The sequence below is a fragment of the Ctenopharyngodon idella genome, chromosome 4 (assembly GCF_019924925.1).
Source record: "Ctenopharyngodon idella isolate HZGC_01 chromosome 4, HZGC01, whole genome shotgun sequence".
NCBI lineage: Eukaryota > Metazoa > Chordata > Actinopteri > Cypriniformes > Xenocyprididae > Ctenopharyngodon > Ctenopharyngodon idella.
The window spans coordinates 1,436,694-1,460,202 of NC_067223.1; the positions used below are offsets into that span (position 1 = coordinate 1,436,694).

The window sequence follows — 23,509 nt, forward strand, 5'->3', positions numbered from 1 at the left end:
AGCTTTATACATACAGCCCCTGGACTATCCAATTCTGCTATTGAAATTTCATGCTCACCATAAATATAAAAATTTACTTTTGGAAAATCAAAATTGTCTGTCATTTTGTTATGGTTAGGCCTGTGTGCTATATATGCTATATTCTATTATTACAGTTAACTACGCAAAGTGATAGGGACATGTATTGCGGTCAAGACCTGCCTGGAACTACTTTCCCTGAAAATAATTGCACACCTTTGAATGTTTGTCAATGAATCAGATTCAACAGTCCCTCCAGTAAAAATTGTAATAATATTTCACATTATTACCATTTTTACTGTATTTCCAAATAACCATATCTTATCGAAACCTGAAAAACATAAACGCTGACAATTCTCTACTGCTATTTCTGCTTCCTCCTTGCCTCTCTCTGTTAATCTCTGTTGTCCTGGCAAGATCCTCTCATCATATAATGAAGTTACTTCTAATGTCTTTGGAAGCTCTGGCCCCAGTAAAGACCAGAACTGTCCCCTCAGCTTATTCTTCCCCTTGGTTCAAAGTGAAGGCTAGGCGTCTTGAACATCTCTATAAGAAGACTTGTCTTCCTGTTCATGCTACCCTCTACTCTGAATTCATATCACAATATAAAAAAGTCCTTAACACTGCACGCGCTACTTATGTGTCTAATATTATAAACAGAGCAAAGTGTAAACCCATGACCCTATTTTCTGAGATCAACAAACTTGTTAAACCACCATCTCCACTTCTTAATGGTTCTTCTGACCTTTGTGAAAATTTTCAGACATTTTTTACACACAAAATTGACAATATCTATCAATCTTTTTCTTCTTTTATTCCTTCAGAAACTTCTACTTTCCAGATACCCTACCCACTCTCTAACTTTACTCTCACCAATACATCTGTGGTTTAACAGCTGATTATGAGCTCTAACTCCTCCACCTGCCAATTAGATCCTTTACCAACACATCTACTCAAAAACTTTCTCCCTTCCCTCATTATACCTATCACTCACATGATACATAGTTACCTTAAGACTGGTTATGTACCACCTGGACTGAAAATAGACTTAAAAAACCTGGTCTTGATGACACAGTACTGAGTAACTTTAGACCAATTTCCAATCTTCCTTTTTTGTCTAAAGTCCTAGAAAAGGGGGTTGCCACACAACTGCAGACTCACTTGGACAAAAATAATCTGCAGGAACCATTTCAGTCTGGTTTTCGCCCCCTCCACAGTACAGAGACTGCTCTTGTGAAAGTAGTGAACGACCTCCTCCTCGCCTCTGATTCTGGTGTCCTCAGCCTTCTGGTCCTTTTGGACCTGAGTTCAGCTTTTGATACCGTCTGCCACTCTATACTTCTGTCCCATTTGTCTGCGATCGCCATTTCAGAAACAATTTTACAATGGCTAAGTTCATATCTCACAGACAGGCAGCGGTTCATTAGTATTGACAAATTCAGTTCTCATTCTGTCACCTTTTCCCGTGGAGTGCCTCAAGGATCTGTCCTTGGTCCACTTTTATTTTTAATCTACACACTTCCCCTAGGTCAGATCATCTGGCGCCATGGCTTTAATTTCCACAGTTATGCTGACGACACAAATTTATTTTACTGTGCAGCCTAATTCTGCTTTTCCTCCCTCTTCTTTAACATCTTGCTTACACGATCTCAAAATATGGATGGCTCAAAACTACTTAAAGTTGAATATGGAAAAAACTGAAATTCTGCTAGTAGGCCCTAAATCCCTTGATCTCTCCCAACATGACTTTTCTATTAACAACGACGGTGTTCTGGTTCAACCCTCTTCCACTATACGAAACCTCTGTGTGTTGTTTGATTCTAGGCTATGTTTTGAACCCCATATCAATCAGCTTGTCAAGTCCTGTTTCTTCCATCTTCGCAACATTGTCCATTTAAGACCCTCACTAAATTTCAAAAATGCAGAAACTGTTGTTCATGCTTTTATAACTTCACGTCTTGATTATTACAACTCCTTGTTTTATGGTCTACCCAAAAAAGTCCTAAATCGCTTGCAGTTCATTCAGAATTCAGCTGCTCGGGCCCTCACTTTTACCAAAAAATCAGCTCACATCACCCCTGTCTTACAGCAACTACATTGGCTCCCTGTTAGTTACCACATCCAGTTTAAGATTCTTGCTCTAGTTTTCAAGGCTCGTCATGGTTTAGCACCTTCTTATGTCTCCGAATTGATTATCCCCTATGTCCCTGCCCGTACTCTGAGATCGAGCTCTGAAAACTTGCTTGCAGTACCCAAGTTCCGTCTATCCAGTGTGGGTGGTAGGGCTTTCAGCATATCAGCTTCTAAGCTCTGGAACAAACTACCACAAGACCTTCATGATGTCTCTTCTCTTCAGACCTTTAAAACTGCTCTCAAAACTCACTTATTCACATTATGTTTTGTTAATTGTTTGTCTGTCTCAATTTTTCAGCTCTATGCATGTTTTTGTAAGTTTAATGTAGATTAACTTTCTTTGTCTGTTCCATCTGGTCAGTCACGTGTTGTATACTGTGACCGTTGTGACTGTATACTTGTATATGTATTCATGTTATCTAGCAACTTCATGTAAAGCGTCCCATCAGATATACCCCAAACAAATTATTTATCATGTTTAACCACTACAGAGATATCAGAGCTAGCGGAAAATGTCAGAAGGACTGCCCATAAGAAAATTTTCCCGTAAGTGCTACCTTCATAAATAAACCTCTGATGTTTAAATAACTACATTGTCTGCAGTAAAACTGTTAAAACTACATTGTTACATTCAAACAACAGTAGTGTTTCAAAAATTATTTTGGGTTTTCACTTCTGCCATTGCACTGCATACAGAGTATGTGTGAAACAGACATTACACATTCCAATCCACATTTATTCTTGTTCTTACTTGCAATTATTATGCAGTGATGTTAAAAGGCAGCAGAAAATGCTAGTCCATTTGATGGTTTTAAACACCTTCAAAACATTTGATATAATGTAATTGTCAGAATAGAACCAGACTGAGAGGCAGAGCAGAGGCAATGCAGGCAAGTAATAGCACATTAGACCGTTCAATGAATGCAATGATGATAATAGCCGAGTCTTCTCTGTTACAGGTTGAAGCAGAGTTTGGGTGCAGATGGGAAGTGTGAATACTGAAAACCACAAACCACAGGAAAGTATCAGGTGAGTATATTTTCACACAGATAAACACAGGAGTTTTTCAGTGAATATAGCTGAAGGTTACCCGGAAATCACTTGGAGTACAACAAGGGAAATCGCTGAAGACTTATGAGCAGAACTACTATAGAAAGTAGAGCAGGTAAGGAGTCTGTATTCATTTGTGAAGCCAAACAATGTCTGCATCTGAAAACTTAGGCAGCTGAGTTGTTGCCTCACTGCCTTATAGGCAATGACTTTGTAGGCAGCGTTTGTGCACCAAGGTTACCTCACGAAACTGATTTCGAACGGACTTCTGAGGCAGTGTAACGGTTTAATGATCTACAGCAAAATAGAGAGAGGTTTGTTGAAAACAAAGCAAATATTTAATTACCACAAAAGTAATTTCTTGCTACAAATGACATCAAAAGTGTAAAACGTTGGTCAAAAACTTACATTTACACACAAACTGAGCAGCAAATGCACCTTTGAACGCACATGGTTGTGGGATATCAAAGGCAGCGAAGGATACATCTATGCTGGCTTCAAAAATCAATCAGATGAAGGTATCTCAGGACACAGAAAGTGAAGCTAACATTGAATTTGGACATGCCTTGATGCTTTTCTACCTTCCAATGCATCCTCCTAAGGCAGCATTTTTAAGATTTTGGAATCAGCCAAAGAGTGACTGAAGCTATAGAGGGTATGCACTGACGTCACTTTCCTGCTGGAACACGCTCCCTCAGCTGGACTAAGTGGCAAAAGAACCTGCTGCATGCCTGGATTTAACAGGGGAAACTGCAAAAACGCGAGTAAAACAATTACACTAAAGGTTGGGCTTGAAAGTGTTCCTTATAACATGTCAAAAAAACTTCATTATCCATGGATATTGACATGCAGCCAGAAATCGTGTTTTCTGACATTTATATGTGCCTGATTTCGACGCTGGGGAAATACATAAAGCAAATCTGCCTGTGAATGCTTTATATAACTACAATATAGGTAGGTCTAAATCAGAGTGATCACTTATATCAATGTTATATATATCGTCATATCACCCAGCCCTAAAACTTGTATAGTTTTTGTCAGTGTTTATTTAAAAACACCCAATTATGCAGAAAATAATATGGTAAATATTTAATAGATGAGTTGTCAACACAATTTATAGCAATACAATATATAGGGTATGATTTTACCTCATAATCCAACATTTTGACACAAAATGATAACCGCAAATCCACGTTTCTCTGCCTGGAGTCCATTTGTTTCTGTGAATTGCAGCAATCCATTTGCTTCTTTTTTTCTGTAGCTTTAGGTAGTCTGTAAAAATATACCTCAGATTTTGTGCCAAATCTATTTGTACAGTCAACCGCAAAGCTCTTTCCCGATTTGGATGTATTTTGTGTTTTTCGTGGCATTCACGCTGAAAACCAATGCACTCAGTCTTTTTGCCACTCAGTGGGAGTAACCGCAGTCATAAAACGGCCGACGGTGACATATTTTAGAGACATATTAAAAATGAGCAAAAAATATATAAAAAAAATACATATTGCACATAATCTCTGTGATGGTATGATGTGTTTTGTCATTGATCAATATACACATAAAGACCATTATGTAAAAACTATAAAAACTTTATTCATTTTATGATAACATTAAAGGATTAGAATGAGGTAAAGTACAATAGATGGAGGTTTATCAGATATGTACAGCTGAGATGGTATTTTATGCAGTGCTAAGGGCGAAGTCTTTAACAGGAGTCTGTTTGTGGGAGGAGCTTGTCACTTGTGTCGACACCATTTGTGGAGCCTGTTTGTGGTTGATTTGTGTCATTGACAGAGACTGATGTGGGATTGTTGGCTGCTTTGTTTGGGTCAGCTGAACAGTGTTCAGATGTACAGACGTTATGATATAGTTGGATCCCGTTTCTATCACTTCTTTCTCGATGTCTGTGGGTTGGAGGGTGAAAACAAATAATTAAGAAGCTGCAAAAAGCCTACAAATTCAAAACTTCATTCCACAATAGATTTTATAAAACATACCTCCACCTCCACCAGAGAAAGAATACTGTTGCCGCCAGGCAGATGATAATTATGCTTGTAACAGAACTTACTGTAGCTAAATGTTGATGAAAGAAAGAAAGAGAAAGAAAGAAGTTTCAAAAAATAGAATTATGAGCACAAAGTTCAGAAATAATAAACATTATTTGTTTCAGGATATGAACTGCAATAAATAGAACTCACATGTGTAATTACTAGAGGTGGCTTCCACTTTATTTTCTAAATGAAAGAAATAATGGGTTAGTTTGTTCAAAAATAAAATTTATGTCATCAGTTCCTCACGCTTGTGTTGTTCCAAACCCAAATTACTTTCTTTTACTTAAAATTATGATTAATGTATTCTTTTTATGGAAAAAGCATAAACAGAGCATGGTCAAAAAGTGTAGAGCTCCAAAAGGAAAAACACACCATAAAAATATAGCTCCTACGATGTCTATGCTATATTCCAAGTCTTCTGAAGCCATTGAGGAACAGACATAAAGATGTTTTTTTTTCACTTAACATCTTCCCTCCATCATATCTTAAATCTCATGTGCACTTACTCATGTTTTTAAGTGATGCATTACATGCAAGAACAAATTATATCAAATGTGTCTTCATCTTCTATGTTTTAATATGCACATATGTAAATTATATTAAATAGCTATAGCAGAGGGAAGGTTTCCAATGAATAACAACAAATTTCTATCTGTTCAAATGGCTTTGGGAGATTTACAATATAGTACATGAGTATGGACTACTTTAATGGTGCTTCTATGGTTCCTTTTGAGAGCTTGACAGCCCCTTAAAATTGTATGAAAACTATAGAGAAGCATACAAGCAGGAAAAAAAAAAAGTTACACAGAATTTACTTAAACATACATGTTTTAAATTACATTATCATGTTTTACATTAAAATGTTATTGGTGATAGTGAGGGAAAGGAACTTTCTACAGGGTCAGATTGTATACTTCCCTACTACATAGTAGGTGAAAAACAGAATGTACGAATTCACAGTACTTATAAAAGATTAGGCAAAAAGTACAAAGTGAAGTGTGCATACGATAGACACTTACTCTCTACACTAACTAACGCTGGTAAGTCACATTTACATTTATACTACACACATATAGAACATACTTTTTTAGTGCTCATGAAGTAATTACTTATTCAAAATAAGTACCTACTCAAAAGAGTATGCGATTTTGGACATACCGTTGTAATAAAAAGCATCCCAGAATCCACCTCATGGAACTGGTTGAGATAATATCTAGAGCTGTAACCTAGGCTACTTTGAAGAATCCCAAATATAATGGTTTTGATTTGTTTAACATAATGATTTTACTATTATTCTAAAGTGTATAATATAATATAATATTGACTTTATGGATAACTATAACCAAAGAAATTACCTTCAGAAACATTTGAAGTCTTTACACATACATTGACTCCTAATAAAAAAGATTTGACAGAATAAGTGTAGTAATATGAGGGTGAGAGAAGTTTAGCATTATTATTATTATTATTATTATTATTATAAAAGAATGTTTGTTAGAAATATTGTAAGTCAATATGTTGTGGTAAATTGTAATCGACCATGTCAAAGACTTCTTCATAAGCGTTAGTCTTGTTCATTTGTTAACATTCAAGAGATCATATCATGAGGAATGTTTTGAGATGGAGTTTATAAAGATGTAGATGCAAAAAACAAAACAAAACAAACAAACAAAAAACCTGAGCCATTTGTTGTAAAGGTCAGAATGAAATAAAAAAAGGGGAAAAATGTCATGAAGAATGTATGTTTTGGCATTATACTTTACAACAATACATGTGGACTTAATTTAAATTATAAAAAAAAATGATGGCCTGAATTACAAAAAATGATGGCCTACGATATGATCCCTTTTAAAGGTATAGTTCACTCCAAAGTAAGTACTCACCATCATGTGAAGATCCATTAACTTCTGTGTGAGAAATTTAGGAGAAAGGAGAAATTTAGCAATTTACAAAAAAATTTAGAAATGTACACTATAACAGTAGATGATCATCATGGCTGACAAAATCGCATCATAAAAGCAATCAATAAGATTCTTCTTCCAAGTCTTCTGAAATCATACTAGCTTTATGTGAGGAACAGACTAAAATTTGGTTTTTAATTATAGTTGCTGCTCGACAGCCGTGATCACCATCTACTTTCATTGTATGGACAAGAGCAACTTGGATGTTCTGCTGTTAATAACTCATATTATTGCATTCCCTCGAAAGTCAAATGAGTTTTGAAAAACATGAGGGTGAGTGAATTTTGGGTGACCTATTCCATTACTTACCAGGATCTGCAGTTTGTTTGTTTGTTTTTTATTTTATTTTTTGGCATTTTTGCCTTTATTTAGATAGTATAGCTAAAAAGAGGACAGGAAGTGAAGTGGGAAAGAGAGGACATGGGGTCGGGAAAGACTACGAGATGGGACTCGAACTCAGGTTGCCCGAAGTGCAACCATCCTATGTGTCGGTGCCAGTCCTGGCGCTGGGACATGGCTTAGGACACATGAAATCGCGTTCACATGTTGGGGGGGATTGAGATCATCACCCCCCCTTGACGCCGGGCCTTGTCACAGCACTGTCTACGAGGCCTAGCTTTTCGTTTTAGTTGTGTGTGGTTACTTATATACATTGCGGTTTTGTAATATGGAAGTACATTTTTTGTGCATAACAGGAAGTAAGACATGGTCAAGTCTGGTTTGCATCCTGTTTTGCTTCAAATTCAAGTTCAACACTAAGGTCTTTATATACCAAACTCGAAACACTAAATAAGATGAAAACTATTTTGATTTTGAAAAACATATTTAGATTTTAACTACATAGAAAATTGGCATATAGTGAGCTAAAAAGGATCTATTTGAACTTTTATACGTTAATTGTTAGGAATATTGAAAAGCAGATTTACTAAGAATGAATTGCGGCCACTGAAAGTTTTTTTTTTTCTTTTGCATGTGCTAAATGGTGCCCAATTCACCAAAGGAATTACATAGCAACAGTGCAAACACACAAAAAATTAGCTCTGATGCCAATTTGCACCAGGCAATTGATGCGAACATACATAAAACAGAATTATTTCAGTCTCTTTTAACTAAAACAATGATATTCTTGTTCAAAATAGCCTTACTCTCAAATTTAGAGAGTTTGCACTCAAACGTCTTTTTTATATATCGTTTAGGCTTGTTTGCTCAAAAAGGAAAGTCAATGGCTTTATTTAAATATTGAAGATGCAGTACAATTTCAGCTAAATTGGATTGCGGATGGTTAGTGAATAATAGTAGTAGTAAATGTTAAGTATCACGCTCATGTACCATGTGCAAAAGGGGTGCGACTGTTTAGTGAATTATACTGTATAAGTGTTAGTACATTTACATATACATAGCTTTATGAAATTAAGATTAATATGAAAATTCTGTCATCATTTATGTTTTCCCAAACCTCTATGACTTTAACAAACTTGTGCTATCTTGCTCTAGGAAGTTTGAATATGTACATTAGCTAATAAATAGCTTAACATATCTTGGTCATTATTTACTTTATGAAAAAGAGCCGTGTAAACATTCTCCTTTTAGGTTCCATGGAAGAAAGAAAGTCATACTGATTTGGAACAACACAAGGATGAGTAAATAATGACAGAATGTTAATATTTTTTGAGTAAACTATTCCTTGCATAGCCCCATGCATTTTAACCCATCACAGTGAACGGCTTCACCTGTTATTGTAGTGAAAGAGCTTGACGAGGAATGTGACGATGTGGCTGTCATATAATCTCTGCTTGTGAAGCTGCTGGATGTTGAAGAAGTAATTTCGCTGGTTGTTGTAATAGACTCTGCCTCTTTTGTTGTGCTCTTCAAAGTTGGCTGGCTGGTAGTTCTTCTTGTTTTGGTTGTGACAACTTCATTTGTTGTTGTCAAAGTTATATGCCCTGTTGCTGGAGTGTGTCATGTAATTAACGTAAATGTGTGCCTACCCAAACAACATCAACACATAAAAGCATAATATAACATATATACCTGTGGTTGGCATGCTTGTGCCAAGAACTGTGGAACTCTTTATTTCTGTTCTTTCTGTGGTGGTGGATGTGAAATGAGTCGTAAGGGGCTCTGCTGAAGCAAAAAAATAGTACAGGACACTTTAGTCTTTAGCCAATCTTGGTAAAGCCATAGGGTTTAAAAGTAATGTGTGCAATTTTTGTTGTTGTTAAAATACTCTTTATATTCAGAGACAACTATAAGTAAACTAATATAGCTGCAAGCAGCAATGCGGGGCCAAGCACCGAAGGCACCGCAAGCAGAGCAACACAGCAAGCAGAGCAACACAGCAAGCAGAGCAGAACATCAAGCAGAGTAGCACAGCACAGCAAGCAGAGCAGCACTGCAAGCAGAACAGCACAGCAAACAGAGCAGCATTGCAAGCAGAGCAACACTGCAAACAGAACAGCATTGCAAGCAGAGCAACACTGCAAACAGAACAGCACAGCATTCAGAGCAGCACTGCAAGCAGAACAGCACAGCAAACAGAGCAGCATTGCAAGCAGAGCAACACTGCAAGCAGAGCAGCACACCAAGCAGAGCAGCACACCAAGCAGAGCAGCACAGCAAACAGTACAGCACAGTTTGCAGCATTATAACTTTGGAACAAGGATTAATAAAGAAAATCTGTTCAGTCATTTATGTGTGGCTCAGTCCAAAGATCACCTGAGCCGATTTTGGACAAAATTTGTAGGAGGAGTAGCGAAAAAATGGAATACTGTACTTTTCAAAATGGCCACTACTGTACTGGGTGGGGTCTTAATGTAAGATGTTGAATGTGATCAGTATAAAGAGAGGAATCAGTTCTACTAAGATTCATTTTTCTGGAACAAAGGGTTCAAAAGTTATAACCTTTACAAAAGTGAATTGTCGAACTGGTGGTGGCGCTATAGAGTTGGTCCTAGATACTCCAAAGTTGGTCAAATTACTTTTAATTACCATCACTACAAGTGTGCCAAATTTGATAATTTTCCTACTATTGGTTCATTGACTACCACTCGGGGGGAAGAAGAAGAACTACGAATTTGTACATAAATGAATTGCATGTGATAGCTTCAGATTAGACCAGTTTTAGGCACAATGCCTAGAACAGACGCAAGTTCTGCATCTTTTCCTTGCCACAGTACCTCATGCGGTCTGGGCATGTGTCACACTGAGTTTCGAACCCACGACGCAAAGCATTCGGGATCCGTGGTGTAACACATTGAGCTAATCAGCCATGCATGTTCATCAGTCTGCTGAACAGTGGTTTAGCGAAAAAACTGTTTTTCATTTACTTCAATATGGCGGACAGGTACATTTAAGGAAAATGACAAATGACACATCGTCGGAATAGGCATAAGCCAGGGAAAAAAATGACATAAAACATACAAATTTTGGATAATGTTATTAAAAGTTATAAGAATTTTTGCAAAAATCGTTATGTCTGTGGAACACTAGGTGGCGCTGTGATCAAACTTCTCAGGTACCTTCAGGACCTTCTGGTGCTGATACGTACCAATTTTGGTGAAGATATGTCAAATTGTTTAAAAGATATTGCAGTTTATGACAAAACTCAAAATGGCGGACACGTGTTTCATCCGATGTTAACAAATTCGATATCGTTGGATTCGGCATGACCCAACGAATCCATAGACACTATGATGATTTTCTGACAAATTGTTCAAAAGTTATTGGCCAAAATAGCCATTTTCCAGATCTCATGAACTGTAGGTGGCACTATTCCCAAATTTGATATGGACCCTCAGATCATGGTTAAGATGAAGCGTACCAATTTTTGTTTTGATTGCTCAAAGTTTGGCCGAGATACAGCCTCTGAACCAATTTTGGGTTGACCTCGTTAAGTTTGTGACATCATAACTTTTGACAAAGATTAATAAAAAAAATCTGTTCAGTTATTTCTGTGCGGCTTGGTCCAAAGATCATGTGACCAAAGTTTGGACAAAATTGGAGAAAATTTGAAGGAGGAGTAGCGAAAAAATGGAATACTGTACTTTTCAAAATGGCGGCTAGAGTAATGGGCAGAGTCTTAATGTAAGATGTTGATTGGCATCAGTATGAAGAGAGGAATCAGATGTACTCAATTAGATTTTTATAGAGCAAATGATTCAAATGTTACAACCTTTAGAATAGTGAATTTTTGAACTGGTGGTGGCGCTATAGAGTTGGTCATAGAGACTCCAAATTTGGTTCAATGACTTTTCATGAGCATCTCTACAATTGTGCCAAATTTGACCATTTTCTCATGTTCCATTCATAGGGCTGCCATAGACTCCCAGTGGGGAAACATAATAATAATAATAAAACTAACGATTACAATAGGGGCTATAGCACCTAATTAGTTGGTTAATTCCCCTGAAAAGTGTAAACACACGGTAATCGCTATCAAAACATTGACTGATTGAGTATTCCGACACAGTAACTGGCTCAACCATTGGCAATATTGGGTCTGGATTTGTTTTATGTATGCTAATCCATTTGGAACCATAGTGCATAATTTATACACTTCACTTTTCACTTCAACAACAGACGCAGAAAGACAGGGAGGAATTAGGAAATATGGTACTTACTTTGTGGCTTTTTGGGATCAGCTGCAAAGAAAAAATAATAAAAATCACTACATTGACCACATGATATCTGTTAGGATGTAAAACTAGGCCAACTTCAACATTTTAGAATCATCAGAAGAAAATTGCTAGGGTGTTCTGAGTGTTTTTTTTAGCATGTTGTTATTGTTGTTTGTTTTAAATGGTTTTTAAAGGCCAATTCACACTGCACCTACAGATGGCGACCAACGACAACGGACATGGCGCTTGTTTTCACCTGATCAAACATGTTGAATTAATATTTGTCGGGTCTTAGAATGTCTTGAGAAGTGACATACTGTAATCTAGTGACTGTTGGCGTTGGTTGGTACAGTGTGAGTTAGCCTTACAGGGTTAGTTCACCCAAAAATGAAAATTCTGCCATAATTTACTTGGCCTCATGTCGTTCCAAACCCTTAAGTCTTCCTTTCATCTTCAAAACACAAATGAAGATATTTTAAAGCTGCAGTCCGTAAGTTTCTTTGTTGCCATCTGTGTTTGAAACCTGCAATTGCAGTTATTTGCGGAATTATCATGTTTACGTGGGTTGTGCATCGGTACGGCTCCGGCAACGCGGATAAATCTAATGTTTGCTGTCAGTCACCACATCGGTGTGGATACTGTACTTTGGAATTACAGATTGTAGTGTTGAAGTATGACCAAAGTAAGATTTTTCATGTTTTCAAATGTCATCTGAACAAGTAACATGTCTGTCACTTTTGTTCTGACTGAGAAAAAAAGCATTACAATAACTAGCGCTGCCAATGGTCATTAAATCTAATGATCGCTTAGCTCGGATCATGTCAAACCGTGCAAATTCTTATTATTGTTATGCTTTGTTCTCAAATTGTTAATGTTAAGAACATCAGCATTGCGTGACTATGTGTATTTAGCGTGTATTAACGTTACCTGTAGATTTCAATTTCTGTAGCCACTACACAGTCTGAAGTCTTTTGCTTTTGACTACGGGTGAGTCTCCAGTTGTCACTGATGACTGTCATTTGGACCTTTCTGGATTACAATCCGCCATCAAAATGATAAGTTTAGTTATTCCAGCTGCTGTGAGAAAACGCTATAAATTATTATAATTGAAAAATTATAATTGAATCACTTTATGAACTTTTTGAAGTGAAAAAGTGGTAGTTACGTGACTGTCAATGGAGGGACAGAAATCTCTCAGATTTCATTTAAAATATCTTCGTTTGTGTTTCGAAGATGAACAAATGTCTTATGGTTTTGGAACGACAAGTTGAGGAATGAATGACCTTTTTTTTTTTTTTTTATTTTGGGGTGAACTAATCCTTCAAGGTTTTGTTCTAGGTTTTTTTTTTTTTTTGTTGTTGTTTTTTACTGCCAGTGGCGACTTATCAGGGAAGGCAAGGGAGGTACAGCCTACCCAAAAATTTTGAGGTGAAAATTTAAGAAAGACAGTTTAATGAAAAAAAAAAAAAATCCAGTTATTCACTTAATTTCAAAAAGAAGTCTTGGCCACAAATTAAGAATTCTGTCCCATGACTTATTAATATGTTCCCTCATTTTAGTTATATAGTGGCCATGATTTAGAAAAGTAAAAAAAGGGAGCAGACATGTCATGAGCCCCGGACATCTCTCTTCAACAAGCAAGACTCTTACGTATGCACTCGAAATTAAGGACATATTGCCAGTATGGGTTGCCATCATTTTCTGTGCAGCGGATCATGCTGGATGTTCCTGCTTTCCTCACGTAGCCCTCTACACACTGAATGCGAATTGTCTCATTAATGGGATATGTCTCAGTAACAGGAACTGTGTAGGGTATGTTAGGGGGTCCACAGGAACCTGAGACAAAGTGAGAATAATATCACAAAAATATCAAATATGCAAACAAAGAAATAGATAAAATCTAATGCATCATATTTGCATTGATATAATACATTTCTTCTCTGTAATATGCACAAATCTAGATGTACAATCCTGTTAACTAAAAATAACAGTGACTTAATGGCAATTTCTTTCTTTTTTTCCTCTTTCAGTTTTTACATCTAAAAGAAGTTAATATAATCCTCCATGTTTTAGTGCTACAAAAATGGAAAAGAATGAAAAATGGAAAAATGGAAAGAAAGATGGAAACTGGACTTTGACCCAGTGGAAAGTGTATTCAAAACATGACTTTCTTTCATAAAAATGAAAGGGTGAATACATTTACTGTACATTGTGTACAGATTTCATCACTGATTGTTTGGTGACCCTGTCACAATGTAATGCACTGGACCAGGTAGCATTATCACACCCTTTAGGAATGTTCTGGTACTCACAAATGGAAAAATCATTTACATTGAAGTCTTAAAGCCATGTAGCAAAAATCAACGCAACATTGCAACGTTGCACTGTAAGAAACCTTTTGGGGCAGTTAGTTTGTTGTCAGAGTTTGCTTTGGTTGGTGTGAAAGTGTTTTTTTTTTTCTTTCTGATGCACACCACAGAAACAAACCTGAGTACATTTGAAAAAAATTAATAAAAATTGGGCCAGTTGACACATTATTAGCATCTTATCTCTTCTTGGTCACATGGAAAAATGTTAGTACTTTTTACTCGATGGTTACACATGACATATTTGTTGTTATTAAATTGAAAAAAACAAAACAAAACTTGAAAATGGTATAAAAAGTCTTTTAAAACCAAATGAAACCAACATGAATTGTGAAAACAGCCTATGAATCAGAGGAAGTGTGGAAAGTCATGATAAATTTAATTAACTGTGATACAAAAACCCTTGACTACATTTGTGGTGCAAAAAAATCAGTACATTTTTGGACAAGACAGTGCACATAGCTGTTAAAAAATGAGAGAATAAAGTTACAGTTTTGAGGGGTATGGTATTCTCCCTCTAATGGAATGAGGAAACATTGATACACACGATAGTAATCATTTATCATCCACTTACATATGATAAAAACAGCTCTGGAACATGAATCACCTCAAAATAGTGCTTATCTCACCAGTGTTTAGTGACTTATGTCACTGAATTGGAAACAAGTCTATTTTGACAACATAACTAATATTCAAATGGAAATATGTGGAGGACATTTTGTGCAATGGTGCTTTCGCAATACCTCTGTTAGAGTCATCTTGAACCACTCCTAGAAATACACTCACTAGCCACTGTTCAACTGTTTAAGTGACTTTGAATGTGGTGGTCTGAGTATTTCAGAAACTGCTGTTCTACTGGGATTTTCACACACAACCATCTCTAGGGTTTACAGAGAATGGTCTGGAAAAGGGAAAATATCCAGTGAGCAGCAGTTCTGTAGGCGAAAATGCCTTGTTGATGCCAGAGTTCAGTGGAGAATGGTCAGACTGGTTCAAACTGATAGAAAAATACAACAGTAACTCAAATAACCACTCATTACGACAGAGGTCTGCAAAAGAGCTTCTCTGAATGCACAACACATCAAACCTTGAAGCAGATGGACTACAGCAGGAGAAGACCACACCATGTGCCAGTCCTGTCAGCTAAGAACAGGAAACTGAGGCTACAATTCGCACAGGCTTACCAAAATTGGACAACAGAAAATTGGAAAAACCTTTCCTGGTCTGATGAGTCTTGATTTCTGCTGTGACATTCAAATGGTAGGGTCAGAATTTGGTGTAAACAACATGAAAGCATGGATCCATCCTGCCTTGTATCACCGGTTCAGGCTGGTGGTGTAATGTTGTGGGGGATATTTTCTTGGCACATTTTTGGCCCCTTAGTACCAATTGAGCATCGTTTAAACACCACAGCCAACCTGAGTATTGTTGCTGACTATGTCCATCTATCCCTTTATAACCACAGTGTATCCATCTTCTGATGGCTACTTCCAGCAGGATGATGCACCATGTCACAAAGTTTAAATCATCTCAAACTGGTTTCTTGATCATGACAATAAGTTCACTATCCTCAAATGGCCTCCACAGTCACCAGATCTCAATTCAAAAGAGCACCTTGTGGGTGTGGTGGAATGGGAGATTTGCATCATGGACGTACAGCTGACAAATCTGCAGCAACTGAGTGATGCTCTCATGTCAGTAACGACCAAAATCTCTGAGAAATGTTTCCAGAACTTTGTTGAATCTATGCCACGAAGAATTAAGGGAGTTCTGAAGGCAAAAGGGGGTCCAACCTGGTACTAGTAAGTTTACCTAATAAAGGTGATGGTGAGTGTGTACATCATGCTTTACATAGTGTATGACACAAATACATGATGTTACATCTAGAGTGTATAAATACTGACTTTATTTATTGACTTTTTCAGTCTCGCAAGTAGTTTATTTTTTTCAATGGAACACAAAAGAATGACATGTTAACTACATCTAAAAAGTTACAAAAGACCAAAAACACCATATATTCCACTATAACAAGAGTAAAATTTAGGTTCTTCCTCACTACAAATCACACATTTTAACTTGTGTGTTAATGTATGTTTGGTTATGATCCAGACCAGGGGCCTCATTTATAAAATGTTGTGCAGATACCATCCTAAATTTTATCTTACGATCATTTCTAAGATGTGCGTACGTGTGATTCATAGAATAAATATACACACAGAAAACGAGTGTACGCCTCTCCTTCAGATGTGAAATCTACAATATAAATCGCAAATAAACTTGAACTTGCGCGCAGCTGAATGGTTTCAGTTCTCCGCGTTGTAAACGACACTTAATTCATTTATCACCAGTCATCGTCCAAATCCTTTCATTTAGAATGGCGAGCTGCAAGAATAGCTTAGATTTCTAAAAACCTGCAGTAATCTGGCAAGGAAAAAGTGCATACGTCTGCTCAGACCCTGATGGGCCTCTAAGCACTTTTCCACATCAAAGACCGTTTTTATAAATATGCGCGTTGGCGTGGATTTAAGCGTACGCACACTCTAAGATCAAATGATCTGTTTTGTGATAGATCATACTATTTGTTTTAACTATGCTCAGGTTCAGAGAAATCAAAGTGTAAAAATGTATATGAAAATTCAATAAAAAAACAAAAAAAAAACTTTGAAGCCAATTTTCTTGCTTTCATTGTTGGCATAGTTAAAGAATTTTGCTTTTTTAAGTAGCCTAGTGTCGTTGTATGGAAAAGTGTGAAGATTTGAAAGTTCTACTTTTTGTGTTTCACAAGGGAAAAAAGGAAGTTTAGAGCAACATTGTGGTGATTAAATGATGATATAATTTTCTGTCATAAGAATCAGCAATTGAAAACCCAAAAAAAGGTTGATGATCATAATAATGATTCTCAGCTTACAGGAGATGACATTGCTTTTCACATCCATGTTTATTTCCATTATTGGTGTCCGTCATCACTATTGCACTTACTTATTTTGCATTTCTGATACAATAAAACTGTCTTATTATCTCTTTGCAGTATGTTTAAATAATAAATAATTAATAAAAAATAAAAAAAATTGCATGGATTATTTAACCCTGTTTTAAATGTGAACTGAAGAAACACTGTCAGAAAAAAGGTACGGTGCTTGTCACTGGGGCAGTACCCTATGGTAAAAAGGTACTAATATGTACTTTTACAGTACTAATATGTACCTTTAAGGTACAAATATGCACTTTTACAGTACTAATATGTACCTTTAAGGTACTAATATGCAATTTCACAGTACTAATATGTACCTTTAAGGTACTAATATGCACTTTCACAGTACTAATATGTACCTTTAAGGTACAAATATGCACTTTTACAGTACTAATATGTACCTTTAAGGAACAAATATGCACTTTTAAGGTACTAATATGCACCATTTAGGGGTAAGTAAGGTACAAAGATGTACCTTTTCACTTTTGTACCTTAGGGTACTGCCCCATTGACAGTGCCGTACCTTTTTTCTGACAGTGAAGAGACGTCATTCAACTTCCTGTGAAAGATAAAAAAAAAAAATTGCCACACACACACACACCACATCCGTATTTCTTATAACACCTCTAAATCCAAAAAAAGGCTGCTCTGACGATATTTTAACTCTTGAACATGAATAGAACACATGACAACTTTTTTCTGTAGCATCAGTTTCCTGTTATTAGCTGACACCCACTGTGATCTTCTGCTGCTATAGCACAGGCTATTACTAATAAAGTGGCCAGAGAGTGTATGTGCTACATGTATGGTTGTTTTTAGAGCTTGACAGACATGGTCACTATGAACTGATGTTCTATTAAAAAGGTCTCTTCAAAATTGTAATTTTGTGTTCAACATAAACAATATTAGCATGCAGGTTTAAAAGAATATGTGGGAGAGTATATAATGACACAACTGACGTTTTTGGGGAAACTATTTGCTTAGCTTAATTCTAATAAATATTGTAATGCAACAATATAAACTTCCAATTTCTGAATAACCAGCTCAAGAACCCTATAGTAGCTTACATCAGAAAGTCGATTAATTGGATTGCCATTATTCAAATGTATAACTTTATTTGAAAACAGAAAAAAAAAAACTTATGTTTAAAAATACTGTATACTGTATCAGGCATACCTGTTGTAGGCTACTCTCCTTTAACCCTTGGAGACCCACAGTAGCAAAACTGTACCACGTTTTTAGATCAATTAGCCTAATTAAAACTCTTTTTTTTTTTTTTTTCCACTATAATGAGTTAAGACTACAAATCATAGCACATGAATGGTCACAGCCTACTGAAAACCATTGCTGATTGATTTGGATCAAATTCAGCAGTCTTTTAATCAAGCATTTGCCCTGTCAGTTTTTCTCAGTATAGAAAAATGACAGTATTTAATAATAAATAAACAAGCAAGACACAAATAATATAATTATTTTTTCAATTAGGCTATCTAGGAGACTGTCACATTAATGAGTTTTCAATATTTCATATTCCAGTTAAAGTTTCTTCTCTAGTTTCTTTTTCCAAGACATGGTTTCGTTTTTTTTTTTTTTGTTTTTTTTACTTGAAGGCCATGTGATGCACGAGCAATTCATGAAAAACGTTTTTTATAGCCAAGCAAATCATTTTAGTAGCCTAGTAGTAGTAGCTAGTTCACAGTTACGAAGTAACGCTAAACCTCAACATAATATGTGCAATATGCAACATTGTTCAGGTTTGCTAAACATATAAACGTGTGTTTTCCCGTGATGTTTCTCAAAACTTACCGCTTGCTCTGGCAAAATTATGCTGATCAGCGGCCGTCATGAAAATCAATATAACCAGCACATGCATGTCCACTTGTCCCGGAGAATTCAGATGAAACGCCGACGGGTAAATCCTTACGAATGTGTATGAAATCACACCGCCAGGCAGAGAGGTGCGACATTTGCGTTGAGTGGAAACGTCACTTTCTGCCTACAAGATCTTTCACTTTCACTTTGTGGGCGCGTCCGTGCGAACTGCGCTAAAAATCTATGTTTGCAGTTCCTGGAGGAAATAGCCGTGCTTACACTTACGCTTACGCTTCAATATACATGAACTTGAACAACAGTAGTAGCCTATATGTTCTCTGTAGCCTACTCTTATATTATGTGTACTGTAAACTAAAGCCTACACAATGCTGCCAAGATCATGCAACTGTCAAGAGGTGCACTCTCTATAGGTTAAATGTAAGGCTAGATTGTGAAATAGAAATTAGAGAAAGGACCAATCACAATTCACTATGTAAATACAAGCGAAAAACAGGGCCAAACCCCAACGTGTGTAGAGAATTGTCCGAAATTGCACCCTATAACTTCGTCTATATTCCTACATTACTCCACTAAAGAATCAGAGAGTCCAACGCCACGCGTACATTTTCAGGAAGAAAAACAAAACAAAAAAAACAAAAAACATCGTGGAGCAAAGAGAACACTGTACCGACAGACAAGACGGAGCAGGCAGCAGCGAAGTTATTCAGACCAATCGGAGGAAATACACAGCTCTAATAAATTGCAATTTATTCTCATGCTTGTTGAGTAGTCGGCCTCTCTCCCTCACAATTTACAGGCAGGTCAATGAGTTAAAGCTACGGGGGAGCTCTGTGTTTCCTTCCTTAGTAACTAAATGCTGTCCTGTGTAGCCTTGCTAGAAATAAGTTACCATTAGCAAAGTTATTTGTTTTGCAGCATTGCAGCAGTTATTTTCATAATGTACACATATGCCATTATACACACTTACTATACAGTACTTTTAGAAAGTATTGACCCCTTCATTTTTTGTTACATCAATATGCTAAAATGCTTTTAAAAAATTCTCACAATCTATACTCCATAATGACAGCAGAAAAACAGATTTGTTATAACTAGCCTATATAAAAAAATAGGCCTAATTAAAAAGAAAAAATATTCAGACTCTTTGCTAAGACACTTAAAATTTAGCTTGGATGCACCGGATGTTTATATAGTTTAACATGGAGTCCATCTGTGGCAAATTCAGTTGATTGATGACATGATTTGGAAAGGCACACACCATATAAGGGCTGTGTGCGAAAGCTGAAAAATGTTGACTCCACAGCAGCATGGAGGTAGGAAGGCAAAAAAGCATGTCTGAATCCAATGATCATGTCACATTCTGCCTACTGAAATACCTTCATCTGATCAATTTTTGAAGACAGCATAGATGTATCCTTCATATGATTTCAATATCCTGCAAAGTCACCGCCTTATAGAACAGCTGGGCAACAATTTATGTGCCTCCAGTGACCAAGAACACAATAGTCATTATGGTGGAGCTCTGGAGACAGCCGATGCGGAGCGTCAGTGTGGGGGAGAAATAATTGATGTGACCTCAGCCCAGCAGTTTTCCTAGGATGGTTTGGATCTTTAAAGCTTGGTTACAGCGCTTCCTTTGGACATGGAGTTCTTGAAGGAGGCAGTGAGAGATGAAGTTCCCTGCTAAGCCGGAGTCAATGAGAACTTGTGCTGAAACAGATGCATAACGTGTTAAGATGTATACTGTGGTTCTTGTCAAGTGAGCTTTTTTGGTTAAGAGTTGTATCGTACTCACCGCTGGGCGAGGAGCTAGAACAGGACAGATGGTAATTTGGTGGTCATCTCCCCCACAGTATAAACAAAGGCGAAGTTGGATCCTCTGTTGACGCTCCGCAGGCGTGAGGTGATAGGAATCAACTTGCATCGGTTCAGGTGCTGGAAGGGCGACAGGGTGTTACGGCAGGCGGAGGATGCAGAGTGAGCTTATCATAAATCACCATTAAATGTCGAATTTCTGAATTCATCCCCTGACGTAAAGCGGTGAGGCTGCATGCCGAAATACACTGCAGTAGAAACCCGTTGGAATCCTCCGCCTCGCCGTTCGGACCATGGGACATGCAGAGGCAGCTGGTGAAGGAGACAGTGTTGTGGGAAGTGACTGACGGACTGCACTGATGAGACCGGTGAAGAGATCAGCCGAGCAATCTCCGCTGGTGCCTGCAGCAGGCTGCATCATAGTATCGTTCTGGTATTCTGTCAGACGCAGACGAGGTAACAACTTAAGTTTATTGCAGATTAACAGTATAGCAGATACAGCAGTGCAGGTAAGTGAAACAGTCACTGGAAACTTGCAGGTGAATTTAACTGAAGGTAACAGAGGTCTTGGTATGTTGCAGGTTTGCAGCTGGCAGTGAAGCTGACGGGATGAACAGGAGATTCACGAGTTCACATATCCATATAATTAAATAGAGTAAAGTAATGCGTATTTGGCGTGCTGTCCGGGGAGAGGGCTCCGAGCTCAGAATTTTGGCCCGAACCCAGAGTACTCCCTCGGTGTGGTAAAAGTAGATAGAACTAGAAGTGAGGAGATGGTGTGGAGGAGGGATGCTGATAAACTCTCAGATGAACAGAGGTAAGTCTGCTGAATTTATACCTCTTGACATTGGTTGAGTTGATTAGCAGGTAAGGAGTTTCAGGTGAGTCTGTGTAGTCTTGACGTAGATGAGACTAGACATGGAAGTGAGGGAATGATGAGCTTATAAAGTGTGGCTTGATGATGACGTGCAGGTGATCAGTATTCTGGTGATTGTGAACAAGTGGGCAGATCTGGTGTAGATGGTGTGGTGACTGAATCAGTGACAACAGCTCTCTTGTCCAATATTGAGAAAAATCATAAGTGCAGAGGCATTGTGGGTAAACATAATGGTTATTGTAGTTCTAGACTAAATGTAAGCATGCATTTACTAATCTCACTAGCACAAACTTCCAATAATTAAATGTTAAATAAAACAAATATTTTTTAATACATTTAATGTACTTGCTGCTGACCTTCGAGGATTCAGGTAAACCACAAGCAAAAATTACTTTAGATTTTTTTTTTTTTTATTGGTGCAGTAACTTTTTTTCCCCTGCGTCCTAGTCTTCCGTTATCCAGAATGGCAGCACAGCTGAAAGGTTTGTTTGAGCTGTGCCCTCTACTGTACATGCGTGAATAAGCCTGAGGCTTATTATTTTAATTTTGGTGTTAAAAGAGTCTTTACAATTGCCCGAAAATAGAACTTTTTTGTTATAAAAAAAAAAAAAACCCAAGCCCAGCCCAGGTGAGAAAAAGTAATGCAAAAGTAATGTAATGCATTACTTTTCTTAAAAAGTAACTAAGTAATGCAATTAGTTACTTTTTAAGGGAGTAAGGTAATATAGTAATGCATTACTTTTCAAAGTAACTTTCCCCAACATTGTTTATAACTTGCAATTGTGAGTTTATCTATCTCACAATTCTGACTTTATAATTCGCAATTGTGAGTTTATCTATCTCACAATTCTGACTTTATAACTCGTCAAGTTTATATCACGCAATTCTGAGAAAAAGTAAGAAATATTTCAAAGTGAAAAATATTTCGAGATTGTAAACACAATTTTGAGAAAAAAAATCAGAATTGTGAGATAAAAAGTCGCAATTACCTTTTCTTATTTTTTATTCAGTGGTGAAAACAAGCTTCCAGAAGACACATGAAAGAATACTCAGAAAAAAGGCACCTAAGGGCTCTCAGACTGTGAGATACAAGATTCTGATCAACCTCAATTACAAGCATCTGGAGGACAGTCTGGTCAGGGTAGATAATGTGATGGAAATTTTGAACTAATTAATAATGAACTAACATTTCTTTTCTTCTACAGGCCTAATAAGCTAATTTTGAAATAGAGAAGTAGTCACTAGGACTGAGTGTTGTATCAAGTGGAAAAATTCTGCTGTGCTGGCTAGACAGCATCCTTCTAAGGATAAAAAATAGTCTTTGAAAAATTGTTTTAACCTATTGAGTAATCTGAACTAATAAGCCCGGTGATATTTTTTGATGATCTTGTGATTCAGTTGTTCTAATCTAAATTTACTCCGCCAGTAAGCGGGACAGAGGTGAGAACTGAGATGTTTTTCTTAAATCTGAATCAATCATATTGAGACTGATGATAATGAGTAATAGATCATGCCATACTGACTTTGAAATGTACCTGAAATCCTATAAAACCTGCTGTATTCCTTTGTTCAAAGAGAGATTCTCTGGAATTGATGAGAACTCTCCTGTGATTAAAGCTTTGAAGGACAAAAACAAAAGGTTATTGCTGCAGCAAGTCAGGTTAGGGAACACTAGGTTTTTGAGGATCAAGACGTTGACCGAGATATTATTGAGTGTCGATTTGGAGACGCTCCGAAAGATCATATATTATTGAGTGTCGATTTGGAGACGCTCCGAGTACTATTGAGTGTCGACTGGAGACGCTCCGAAAGATCAGGAAA

The 23,509-nt window shown here is 37.0% G+C and overlaps 1 protein-coding gene across 10 annotated transcripts; it reads right to left on the minus strand.

Moving 5' to 3' along the window:
• Window positions 1–4,766: 4,766 nt before the first annotated feature.
• Window positions 4,767–19,785, minus strand: il15ra (interleukin 15 receptor subunit alpha). Of its 10 annotated transcripts, none has more exons than XM_051892378.1 (10): window positions 18,970–19,785; window positions 13,477–13,662; window positions 11,830–11,850; window positions 9,242–9,331; window positions 8,941–9,159; window positions 7,133–7,156; window positions 6,605–6,643; window positions 5,397–5,432; window positions 5,196–5,271; window positions 4,767–5,102 (listed from the first exon to the last, which is right to left on the minus strand). In XM_051892378.1, exons 1-10 carry the CDS (start codon window positions 19,034–19,036, stop codon window positions 4,904–4,906), a joined length of 957 nt encoding a protein of 318 aa, XP_051748338.1. In that variant the 5' UTR covers window positions 19,037–19,785; the 3' UTR covers window positions 4,767–4,903. The 10 variants fall into 10 exon arrangements, with proteins under 10 accessions (XP_051748338.1, XP_051748337.1, XP_051748342.1 ...); XM_051892377.1 differs by having other exon boundaries at window positions 9,242–9,334; XM_051892382.1 differs by lacking the exon at window positions 8,941–9,159 and having other exon boundaries at window positions 18,970–19,780.
• Window positions 19,786–23,509: the final 3,724 nt, after the last annotated feature.